Source organism: Pelophylax lessonae, assembly GCF_965119305.1.
Source record: "Pelophylax lessonae genome assembly, chromosome: 4".
Taxonomy (NCBI): domain Eukaryota; kingdom Metazoa; phylum Chordata; class Amphibia; order Anura; family Ranidae; genus Pelophylax; species Pelophylax lessonae.
Window position 1 is genome coordinate 255979085 of NC_138771.1, and position 12898 is coordinate 255991982.

Consider the following 12898-nt stretch of genomic DNA (forward strand, 5'->3'; position numbering starts at 1 on the left):
CGCACAGTGGTTCACACTTGTGCGATCCGATCCTGTGCGAACTGTCAGATCGAACTGCGATATGCGATCAAACTGGGGGTGTCGTTAACATTTCATTGACACCCCCTGCGTATCGCATATGGCAGTGTGAACTGCCAGATGTGCGTTTGCGATGCGGGAACAGGCTGCGAATTCGTGTGAACCGAGACTTAGAGCAGGGTCCCCATAGATTACCCTCCTAGAGCAGGCTGGGAAATTTCCAGGGGGGGGGGCACTTGCCCCCTTTGCGGACACTCATGATCTCATAGTAATCTAGCAATGAAGCTGACTGCACTGCCTTAAAAACAGACAGCTAACAAGAAAACTTGTGTAGGTAGCAATATAAAGAAAATGAAATACATTGTGCAGATGAAATGTGAATAGCTTGTAAAAAAGTTTTTGAAAGGTAAACAAAATAAAAATGTACAAAAGTCCCTTTCATACAAACTACTACTCATCTATGAACACAAGGGGCTTAATACCATAAACTTAACAGCTAAACTACAATTCCTCTGTGTCCCCCAAAGCTCTAAAACAGAAAAGTTAGAACACAATCACTTCTGTTTTAAGATGAATGATCTAATGACATCAGCAAGCAATTATAGTTCTTACCAGCAGGCAGCCTCTTTTGTCAAGTTTATTTATTCAGTTAATAGTTTGATAGCATTTAGCGTCATTTGTTTCTCATTATTATTTTAATGTCAGCGTTTACATTTTGCTTTTGTAGCTGAAAGTGCATGCTGTGTTGTGTTCATAGGGCTGTTATCAGTGACCCAGAGCAAAACGCAAGTTCATCCATTCTGAATAATCCTCAGCGAGATGTAACATCTGCCCCTCTCCGCTTCAAGAACAGAACCTTACATGAGACTAAGTAATATATACTGTATATATCTATTCACTTTTTGTCTGAACAAATGAAAACACAGGTGTCTATTGATTTTGTCCTACTTTGATTCTCAGCAAACACTATATGGCATATACAGCGCCCTTAAAAATAATCCCCTTCTTGGAAATTCATTTTATTAAACATTGGATAGCAGTAGATACCAATCAACAGATATCTATTTCTTTATTCTCAAAACAGAAATTTTGCAAAGTGTATTTATATGCAATGAAAAAAAAAAACCACAAAATAACTGTCTGTATATGTTAGCGTAGCGGACCGCGGGCAGAATCACCGCGATTCTGCCCGCGATCCAGAAATCATTGCAAATCGCGGGACGCCTGTGCGTTGCCGTTGATTTGCAATGGCACCCCAAACGCTGTGCGATGTTGCCGCGATTTCCGCCTGCCGAATCGCGGTAACATTGCGCAAACAAAATTGCGGGTCGCATGACGCCCCAAAGAAGCTCTTGTACCTTTTTTGGCCGTCATGCGACCTGCGATTTTGTTTGCGCGATGTTACCGTGATTCAGCAGGCGGAAATCGCGGCAACATCACACAGCATTGGGGGTGCCATTGCAAATCAACGGCAATCCGTGATTTGCAATGATTTCCGGATCACGGGCAGAACCACGGTGATTCTGCCCGCGGTCCGCTACACTAACATGTGAACGTAGCCTTAAGTATACACTTGCTTTATTATGACACTTATTATGACACTTGGAAACCATCACTGGTGTGGTCAATTCTTTTAGCCCTGGTTCTCACCGAATGTGGCATTGAAATCGCGCTACTTTGTTAAAGCCACCCAGTCAGTGTGATTTCATGTGCCGCTTGAGACTTCATGCACAGATGTCAATGCAAGTTGCACATGAAATCGACAAAAATAGCGCAGGAAACTTTTAAAAATCAGTGCAAGTCATAGTCACACCGATGAACAATTTGCAACTTTGATCTGTTAAATCGTATGACAAGTCGCACCGGTGTGAACGGGGGGCTTACAAAGCCACACAGTTAGTTAAATGGACATCACCTTTGATGTGTGTGTAGTCAAGGGGTCTCAAGTGACTGTAGTATAAATACACATATATCTGGAAGGTCCATCTATTGGCGATAGAGGGAGAATTGGTGGCATATACCATAAAGATAAAAGAACAGACTAAGGCTCTTATAATGATGAAGTTGAGAATCCCTAAATAAATTGGGTGAATGTTGAAGTGATACTAAAGGTTATTTTTTTAATTAAAAAAAATAATGTTTTACGTGCCTGCTCTGTGTAACGTTATTGCACAAGAGGGGTCGTTTAACTCCTCCTTGGCAGTCCCCTGCTGATGCCTTCTGCTCCTCCTTACTCTGGTGCCTCCTTAGCAAGCTGGTTGCTAGGGGGGCACCCATGCACATGATCCAGGAGCCAGGTTGTGTGCATCCATAGTCACACACAGTACTGGTAAGTCCCACTCCCTTCTCACAGGATTTTGATTGACAGCAGCAGGAGCCTCTCACTGCTCTCTGTGTTTCATGTCAGACCAGGAAATGAGGGCAGCAGTGCTGCTGCTGGGATAGCAATGGAGCAGAAGTAGAAGTCAGGTAAGTATTTAAGCCTGGGAGGGGTAGAGCAGGTAGTAGGGATGTGTTTTACCTTAATACATAGAATGCATTAAAGTATAACTAAAGGCAAAACCTTTTTTTTTGTTTTGAATGGAGTGGAGAGGAATTAGAGCCCCATTAAGGAGATTCACCCTCTCTATTTTACCATTATTATTGAAAGTGAAAGTAAAAGAAAACCCACATTTGGGTTGTCCCCAGAAAAGTAACAGAGGGGAAATCTTCCAATGGGAACACTAGTTCTGGTGATCCCCAAGTAATTCCCCTAATTTGCAGGTATTTCCTCCTACTTTCTGTTTGGCTATGGGACAGGAAGTGAAGGGAAACCTCTTCGATGGGGAAAAAGATCTGACAGGGGTTATAACCCTCCCTTACTCTATCAGAAATGAAAAAATTTTTTTGCCTATAGTTCTACTTTATGCTAAAAAAACTTTTTGACTTTAGAATCACTTTACGTCAATTATTCAATCAAGGGCAAATTACCTTCTTAAAGTGGAGTTCCACCCATTTTAGCGACTTTAGATGTATGTAATCCCCTTTAAAACGACTTTTACCAATGGAAAGTTTGTTTTTTTTGTTGCTAGTAAATACCTTATTTTCTGCTTTATTTATCCTCTTCTCACTTCCGGGTCCGGTTGGCGATTACGTCATTCGGCGATTCGCAGTGAGTGCTGGGATGTATCTCAGGGCATAAAATCTCGCATTATTACACAGGAGATGAGCTGTACTGCGTGCTCTGCCCCGCCTCCGCCCCGCCCCGCCTCCTCTCAGTGAGCTGTACTGTATGTATTGTATTGAGGCCGTGCTCCGCCCCGCCTCCTCTCAGTGAGCGAGGACTGAAAGCATTATATCCTCACTGAGCTCACTGAGAGGAGGCGGGGAGGAGCATGGCCTCAATACAATACATACAGTACAGCTCACTGAGAGGAGGCGGGGCAGAGCACGCAGTGCAGCTCATCTCCTGTGTAATAATGCGAGATTTCATGCCCTGAGATACATCCCAGCACACACTGCGAATCACCGAATGACGTAATCGCCGACCGGACCCGGAAGTGAGAAGAGGATAAATAAAGCAGAAAATAAGGTATTTACTAGCAACAAAAAAAAACAAAACTTTCCATTGGTAAAAGTCGTTTTAAAGGGGATTACATACATCTATGTAATCCAATTTATTAAAAATGGGTGGAACTCCACTTTAAATAGGAATTTGCTTTTCACATTATTAGAAAAATCGAAGTGAATGGGTACACAATTTATTGTATGAAAATTCTCAACTCCATTAGTAAACTAAAGTGATTGTAAAGTCCCGTTTTGAAAAAAATGAATAAATAACAAACATATTCTACTTACCTCCTCTGTGTAGTTGGTTTTGCACAGAGCAGCCCGAATCCTCCTCTTCTCAGTTCCCTCGTTCCCGCTTCTGGCCCCTCCCTCCTATCGAGTGCCCCAACAGCAAGCAGCTTGCTATGGGGGCACCCGAGCCGTACTGCAGCTCCGTGTGTCCATTCAGACGAGAAGCTGTCGGTCAGCCCCGCCCCTCTCTCTCCTGCTGGGTTAACTGACTTGGATTGACAGCCGTGAGAACCAATGGCTCCGTGGCTGTGTCACAGCCAATCAGAAGGGAGAGTCCCCAATGGCCGAGGGACTCGTGGACATTGCTGGAGAGAGAGGGGGCTCAGGTAAGTATTAGGGGGTGCTGGGAAGGCTGCTACACCCAGGCGTTTTTTTATCCTAATGCATAGAATGCATTAAGATAAAAAAACCTTCTGACTCTACAACTCCTTTAACCTTGACAAGTCAGAGGATGGATAGAATAGAATTCTTGACTATCCATTGGAGTAGAGTTACAGTAAATCAATCAATAAGTCCCGGTTCACACATATGCGTGGTTCCCGCATCACATTTAAATCACAGGCAGTTCACACTGCCATATGCAAATCGCTGGGGATGTCAATACAAAGTTAACGACACCCCCAGATCAGTTTGCATATCGCAGTGTGAACTGTCAGTGAACCCATGCGATCCGATTCCAGTGTGGACCCAAAAAAGGGTCCTGTACAAGTTGTGTCCAAATCCCATATGAATGAATTTGCATCGCATAGACATCTCATGTGATTTGCTGAGCAGTGCGCTGCGGATCACATGCGATGTCTGTCATCGCACATATATGAACCTGCGCTAAGACATGAAACGTTGCTCTCTGAAAAGTGGTCCAAAATGGATCACTCCTCAGAGGGCAACACTAGTGTAAATGAGGCCTAAACGAGTTTTAGGTCTCATTTGGTGAGATTGGAGAGACTGCATACAACTGTTACCTACAGTAGATGCTTCACCAATTGCAGCTTTATGATGGAACTTTCGCTTTTTGCCTTTTTCTGCCTATGTTCACTTTTCTTTGATGATTCTTACATATATTTCTTACTACCTTTCTGCCAGTATGTTGCATCAGTCTTCAAAGACAGGACCAGGTAGAAATCTTTTATCATACAATGTTTCCTGATTATTTTTTTATATCCTTTTTTCATTATTTTCTCTCCGTGTATGACTCATGTTGTGACTGCATTAATAACATTTCAAAGTCATTTCAGAAGAACAAAGACCTGCTAAGTAGATTAACTTGCTTAGAAATCTCATGATATGAGAATCACTAAACCAAATACAAGTTAAGCCAGAAGTTATACTCATCCTTCCATAAAGAAGAGGGGAAACATTTGACTAGAAACTATGTACAACATTTTATAATGAATATACGGAATATGAATCCCCTTATTGGCTTTGTGCTTGGAGAAGGACACCATCTCTTTTTTAGACATGCAGTCAGTTCGGGTTTTAGACCTATGTTTCAGAATATGAGTATCCCTGTAATGAAAAAGAAATTATTACTTATAGATGTGGTTAGCAAGCCTATTTTTATTACTTTTCTTTCGTTTTTGAAAATCAAACCTATCCCTTTCCCTAGTACTGTACATACAGTCACAAATATACTACCATGGAGCTATAATGCCTCGTTTCCACTGAGCGGTACGGTATGGTTCGGTACAGTTCAGTACGGTTCAGTACGGTACACCAGTGGCGGTTTTAGGCATGGGCGAACGGGGCAGCCGCCCGGGGCAGCATTTTTTCATGACACGTGGGGGGCGGCATGACAGTGTTCCCCAACCCCCGGGCCGCGGACCGGTACCGGTCCGTGGATCAAATGGTACCGGGCCGCCCCAGGAACTTTGAATAATTTCACTGTGGCAGCCAAGCCGGGGCGCAGAGCATTGCTCCCCCCCCCCCGAGCCCGCCCATTGTGTGACAATAGCGAATGAAAATTCGCTATTGTCACACTGATCCTCCTCCTGGCCAATCAGGGAGCGGGTCCTCCCGCTTCCTGATTGGCCGAAAGGCAAACCCCACGCCATTGGCCGAGGAGGAGGAGCCGCGGGAGGACTGAGGAGACGCGGGGAATCCGGGGACTGAACTGAAGAGAAGTGAGGTAAGTGCACGGACGGGTCTTGCGGGGGGAACGCTGGCGCTCTGCATTGAAAGGTGGCACGCGTGACGCTGGCATCTCTACATTGAAAGGGGGTAATGCTGTGGCACTCTGCATTTATTGGGGGCATTGCTGTGGCACTCTGCATTTATTGGGGGCATTGCTGTGGCACTCTGCATTTATTGGGGGCAATGCTATGGCACTCTGCATTTATTGGGGGCATTGCTGTGGCACTCGATTTATTGGGGGCAATGCAGTGGCACTCTGCATTTATTGGGGGCAATGCTGTGGCACTCTGCATTTATTGGGGGAAATGCTGTGGCACTCTGCATTTATTGGGGGAAATGCTGTGGCACTCTGCATTTATTGGGGGCATTGTGTGGCACTCTGCATTTATTTGGGGCATTGCTGTGGCACTCTGCATTTATTGGGGGCATTGTTGTGGCACTCTGCATTTATTGGGGGTATTGCTGTGGCACTCTGCATTTATTGGGGGCATTGCTGTGGCACTCTGCATTTATTGGGGGAAATGCTGTGGCACTCTGCATTTATTGGGGGCAATGCTGTGGCACTCTGCATTTATTGTTACGTTGTCATGTTATTTTTTTTTGGGGGGGGGGGGGGGCGCCGGGATGGAGTCTTGCCCGGGGAGCAATTTAATGTAGAACCGCCACTGCGGTACACCTTGATCAGACTTGCGTTTCCACTGCCAACAGTACCTAAGCTCAACAAGTACCTCAACAGTATTGCTCCACCCTATTGGCACGGTACTAATGTGCTTGGTATCCCAACGAAAGGGTACCAAAAAAAGTGATACGGTACGGTTCGGAATTAGGGTACCATTTACAATTTTGATAATGGAAACAAAAATTGCGTACCGTACCGAACCGAACCGTACCGTACCACTCAATGGAAACGAGGCATAAGCAAACCAGCAAAACAACTAGTTCTTTAGGATTCAACTGAAATTAACATTTCCTAAATTGTAAAGCTGGACTCCAGCAAATATAAAGGACACAAATAAATGCAGCTTTGTAATAATTCATATTTCAAAAAGAACAACTGGACCTTTTAAATAGGTTGCCCCCCACTTCTCTAAATGCTGCCCAAAAGGTCTTATACTTACCTTTGGCCAAAATACAATTTTCACTGTGCAGCCCCGCATAGAACTGCACTCCCGAAAATAGACAGAGTAAATCTTTCCCATAGAAGGAAATAGGGCCACGGCACACATTAGTAGTACACGCTTTTGGAAGAAAAGTCTATGCGGTTCTGAGCAGGGCCATAGAGTGTATATCACTGGATCGGGACAAGAGGTGGGTATAACACCCAGTGGGTCGCATTCAGGAAGGGGGGCACTTATTAAAGTTAAATTGCAATTGTTAAATGCAAGCAGTGCAATACTTGAATGTGACTTTTCCTCCGGCAGTGTACTGCAATGCAAAAATTTGAGACATGATCCAGAGTATAGTGATGCCACATCCCAAAAAAGATAAATAGAAACTGGGGGGGGGGGGGGCAGAGAAAAATTCAATCCCCCTAAAGATGATAGGACTTTATAGGCATACACTGATCAATCTCATAAAAAAATGTACAATCTAGAGCACAGGTGTCAAACACAAGGCCCGCGGGCCGAATGCGGCCCCCCAGGCCATTTCATGTGGCCCTCACTCCTCTCCTGCACCTGCGGCACCCCCCTTGTCTCTGCCCCCACCTTGTCTCTGTAGTCCACAGCAAAGAGGACAGAACTTTTCCAGATCCTGCACTCCTCTGTGCAGCTGTAGAAAGGCTCCTCTTTGCCCCCCCAGGACATGGGGTGCTCTGGACATCTAATCCTACAGATGTAACCGGCCCTTTGAGGGCAACCATAATGCTGATGCGGCCCGCGATGAAATGGAGTTTGACACCCCTTATCTAGAGTATTAGAAATATAGACAGTTTTATTATTTAAAAAATTCCATAAAAACCATCACACTGGTGCATATAGATAGCCATGCAACAATATGCTCCTAAGCCAAAAGTACCCTTGTACATTCCAACATGTCATAGTCTCTATTTGAAGACCATAAATATGGTCGACCTTCTTGTTCCTGGATAGACAGGGTTCAAATGTGCAAACACGTGCCCAAGGAATTGCTACGCATTTCGCTACACAGCTTCTTCAGGAGATCTGTAGGAGCTTCTTGCTCTAGGATCACCGTTTTGAAAATGCCGATCCAATCAGAGTAAAGCCAGCCTCTCCGGGAGGCATACACAATGTCCCCTACTGCCATGCCTGTACAGCAGCTTAGTTTGGATGAGATAAAAGCAGCATCAGGAGCAAATCAGGTTTGTTGCAGTGCAAAGAAAATGCTGACAGGAGGAGAGAGCAGAGTAACAGTCAGATGAGCCCAGTGGTGTGATGCTTCCCCTTTACTACTCAGTCATAGGATGAGCTTAGAGAAAGACCAGTTCCCTCTCTTGCTACACAGGGCTGAATTGTGGGGCAGAGTTATGTACAGTATATCTTAGGACTAGATGGACAAAAATACAAATCCTTTCAAAACCACTTCAGTTCATGAAGATTTACCCCCCTTCATGACCAGGCAATTTTTTGCAATATGGCACTGCTTTTTATTAACTGACAATTGTGCTGTTGTGTGATGCTGTACTCAAATCAAACAGATTTTTTTTCCCCCACAAATAGAGCTTTCTTTTGGTGGTACTTGATCACCTCTGCGGTTTTTATTTTTTGCGCTATAAACAAAAAAAGAGTGACATTTTTGAAAAAAAAAAAATTTTTTACTTTCTACTATAAAACATACCCAATAAAAAATGTAAAAAAAAAAATCACATTTCTTGATCAGTTTAGGCCAATATGTATTCTGCTACATGTTTTTGGTGAAAAAAATCCCAATAAGCGTATACTGATTGGTTTGCGCAAAAGTTATAGCGTCTGCAAACTATGTGATATTTTTATGGATTTAATTTTTTTTATTTTTATTTTTTTTACTAGTATGGCAGCGATTAGTGATTTTTAGCAAGACTGCAACATTGCAGGGGACAACTCTGACATTAAGTGACACTTTTTGGGAACCAGTGACACCAATACAGTGATCAGTGCTAAACACAAATGCACTGTCACTGTACTAATTAATGACACTGGCAGGCAAGGGGTTATCATCAAGGGCAATCAAAGGGTTAAATGTGTTTCTAGGGAGTGCTTTCTAGCTGTGGGGTCGGGGGTTGCTTTGGCTGAAAAAAGACAGAGATCCTTGTTCCTACTTAGCAGGAACACAGGATCTCTGTCTCCCCTACTAGCAGAACGGTGATTTACCTTGTTTACATAGGTAGACCACCATTCTGCCTCTCTCGGGAACAATAGGTGGGTCCCAGGGGACCCGATGATTGGCTCTCACTGTGTCCAATCACAGTGGGAGCAGGTCGCTGGCGGTTTGCATGTGCGCCACAGGCCAGGAAGCACAAAATGACTTAAAGTACATGAGTTTGCGCAGAGTAGCCTCCACCACAGTACGTGGGACGATTGGCAAGTGGTTAGAATGGTTGTAAAAAGTTTAGTGATTGGGCTCATGTCATTCACAGAGATGAAAAAAATCCTCCTACATATGTTTTACCTGTTTATCTGCAACATTCTGTCCCCTACATCCTTTCAAAGTGCAGGATTTACACAGGATCTCTCTCTGTTCTGAAAAGCAGGGGCCAGAGAGCTGAAGTTACATCAGTTAGGAGAGTTCTGAGAACTGATTGGAGCGAAGGAACACACCCCCCTTCTCATAGGAGCAAAACTCAGGCTGTCAGTCACAGCCTATGCCCCCCCTGTCACCATTGTTCTCTTGGTGTCAGGAAAACTTGTCAGAAGGGATTCATGCTGATAGCAGAGGAATGAAGCAGCAGACAGCAATGACACTCAAGCCCCGTACACACGTACCGATTGTCGGCCGTAAATATTCGGCCGCCGACCGATCGGCCGATTGTAGGCTTGTTAGTATGATGCTTCCGACAGCCGACAGCGCATTTTCGGCCGAACAGAATCGGGTGTGCAGGCATTAAAATTTTTGTTGGCCAACACCAGAACGGCCGATTGTTCGCCAGTCAGTACAGATTTCAGCCGACAGACAGCAGATTAGCAAGACTGGGCATGCTCAGAAAAGAAAAAAGACAAGGAAAGTTAACCATCACATGACATCACTTCTGCAGTCGGCTGCTGTTGGCCGACAAAATTCATGTGCAGTCTTTTGCAGTTTTCAACAGACACGACAGCCCTGGACAAAAGACGGCCGATCGTTCAGCCGACGATCAGTACGTGTGTACGGGGCTTTAGGCCTCATGCACACAGAACGTTTTTCCCTTCCGCTTTTAGGAGCATCAGGCGTTTTCTTTTTTACAGCTTAAAATACCTCTCCATGTTATTTTATGTGTCCATGCATGCATAGGCTTTTAGGAGCTGTAAGTGGCATAGATGTTTTCAAGCTACAAAAAAAACCCAGGGCCAGTGCGTTCTGGAACAGCAGCGTTACAGCTGTAAAAACGCTTGGCGCGGCTAAACGCGCGTTAATGCTGTCGACAGCGTTAAGCCGCGTTAAGCGTTTTTAGTAATTGGATTTGGGAGTGGAAAATAGAAGAGGGCAAAGAAAGGCTGCTAAACGCTAACCTGGCTAAGCGTGCATTAACGCTAATGCAAAACACGTCTAAAATGCGTTTTTACAGGCATTTTTTCCTGATGTCAGTACTGGCTTTGCAGCTCGTTTTTTTTAACACCCTGTGTGCATAGGGCCTTAGTCCCCTGGATTGAGACAAATACACACTATAGAGAGATATGCTTTGTTTCTTATTTCATGTCCGAGGTTTACAATCACCTTAAGTAATTTTATGCACTACTATCACACACGCTATCTTTTAGCTCACCTTCATCTCATTTGCTGTAGTTAGTCAGTATTATTGTGACCAAAGCTCAAAGATTTATATAAATACAGAGCTTAACCACTTGCCGACCAGCCGCCTTAGTATTACTGCAGCAGGTCGGCTCCGTCCCGCGAAGCGACGTACCTGTATGTCGCTTCATGGGACCACAAGTGGGGGCACACACACGGGCACCTATTTGCCACAGGGGAAGCTGATCAGCGGGTCCAGCGGCCATGATTGCTGCTGGGAACCCGCGATCGCTCCCCGTGTAAACACGGCAGTTGCTGTTCTGTCAGTTATGAACACAGGGATCCTGTGTTCCTCTTATTTAGGAACACAGGTCTCTGTGTTCATGCCGTAAGCCCATCCCCCACACAGTTAGAAAGCACCCCCTAGGGACCCATTTAACCCTTTGTTCGCCCCTGATGTTAACCCCTTCCCTGCCAGTGTCATTATTACAGTAACATTGCATATTTTTAGCACTGATTACTGTAGTAATGTCACTGGTCCCCCCAAAAGTGTCAAAAATGTCAGTTAGGTGTCCAGTCTGTCTGCTGCAATGTCGCAGTCCCGCTAAAAATCGCAGATCGCCGCCATTACTAGCAGAGTTGTATAAAGTACTTGAAACCCATACTTGAGTAAAAGTACAAGTGCTTGATCAAAAAGTGACTTGCGTAGAAGTGGAAGTGCTCAATCAAAAAGTGACTTGAGTAGAAGTACTAAAGTATTCAACATTTTTTGTACTTAAGTATTGCAAGTAGTTTTTTTAAAAATTTTGCTACTCAAGTACTGAAAGTAAAAGTACCAGTAGTTTTGAAAAAAAAATTGCTACTCAAGTACTGAAAGTAAAAGTACAAGTACTGCGTTATGTAGTTATTAAAGAAAGAAGTCAAAAGTTTGAACATCATATTGTTTTTTATTATTACAAATGCAGCTTTTATTTATACATACAGTAGCTTTTATTTTCGTATGCGCTGATAATACACATGTTTTGAGATTCATGAAACCTGCCATCTACTGTTCTGGCAGTGGTAATTTTTATAATTGTAATGAGTAACTATGCAGCACAAAAAAATATTGGAGTAGAAGTATTGAAATCATTGAAAAAATGTAGTGAAGTAAAAGTGGAAGTAGGAGAAAAAAATTCTACTCTAGGAAAGCACAGATACTGCCTTTCGGTACTTAAGTACAGTAGTGAAGTAGTTCTACTTAGTTACTATACATCTCTGATTACTAGTAAAAAAATAAAAATGATATAAATCTTTCCCCTAGTTTGTAGACGCGATAACTTTTGTGCAAACCAATCAATATACACTTATTGGGATTTTATTTACTAAAAATATGTGGAAGAATACAAATTGGCCCAAAATGATGAAAAAATTCAATTTTTAAAAGTTATATAGCAGAAAGTAAAAAATATTGTGTTTTTTTTCAGAATTGTCGCTCTTTTTTTGTTTATAGCGCAAAAAATAAAAATCACACAGGTGATCAAATACTACCAAAAGAAAGCTCTATTTGTGGGAAAAAAAGGACATCACTTTTATTAGTGTACAGGGTGGCAATTGTCAGGTAAAGTAACGCAGTACCGTATCGCAAAAAATGGCCTGGTCATTAACCACTTACCGCATACTAACGTAGGTCTACGTCAGTAAACTTTGCGGTAGTGTACCGGGATGATGCCTCTAGCTAGAGGCATCATTCCGGTACCGTGGTTTGAAGCCGACGGTTGGCTTTCCGTCGGTACTGACCGATGCGGCTCGGGAGCCGCTCGATCGGTACCCGGGGGGGCGGGAGGGGACGTCCCCCCCCCTCCCGCCGCCTTCCGTGGCTTTGCTCGGGGCTCCCGTCCCACCGGGAGCCCCGAGCACCCAGCCGGCGCGTCCGCCGGCTGGATGGAGTCCCGATGAATGCCGGAAACAGCATCGATCGGGGCTCCGTTGACGTAACCCGGAGACGGCGTCCATGACGTCACTTCCGGGTTACTGTGCCGCAAAAGGCGGCAAATTTGAAAATCGG

At 44.1% G+C, this 12898-nt stretch overlaps 1 protein-coding gene across 1 annotated transcript in view; it reads left to right on the forward strand.

The window, feature by feature from the left end:
- Positions 1 to 12898, forward strand: part of CAPS2 (calcyphosine 2) — a 157936-nt gene that overhangs the window by 62575 nt on the left and 82463 nt on the right. The window contains exon 9 of the mRNA XM_082255905.1: positions 776 to 889. Within this exon, the coding sequence (XP_082112031.1) occupies positions 776 to 889 (114 nt within the window). The remainder of the gene's footprint in view (positions 1 to 775; positions 890 to 12898) is intronic.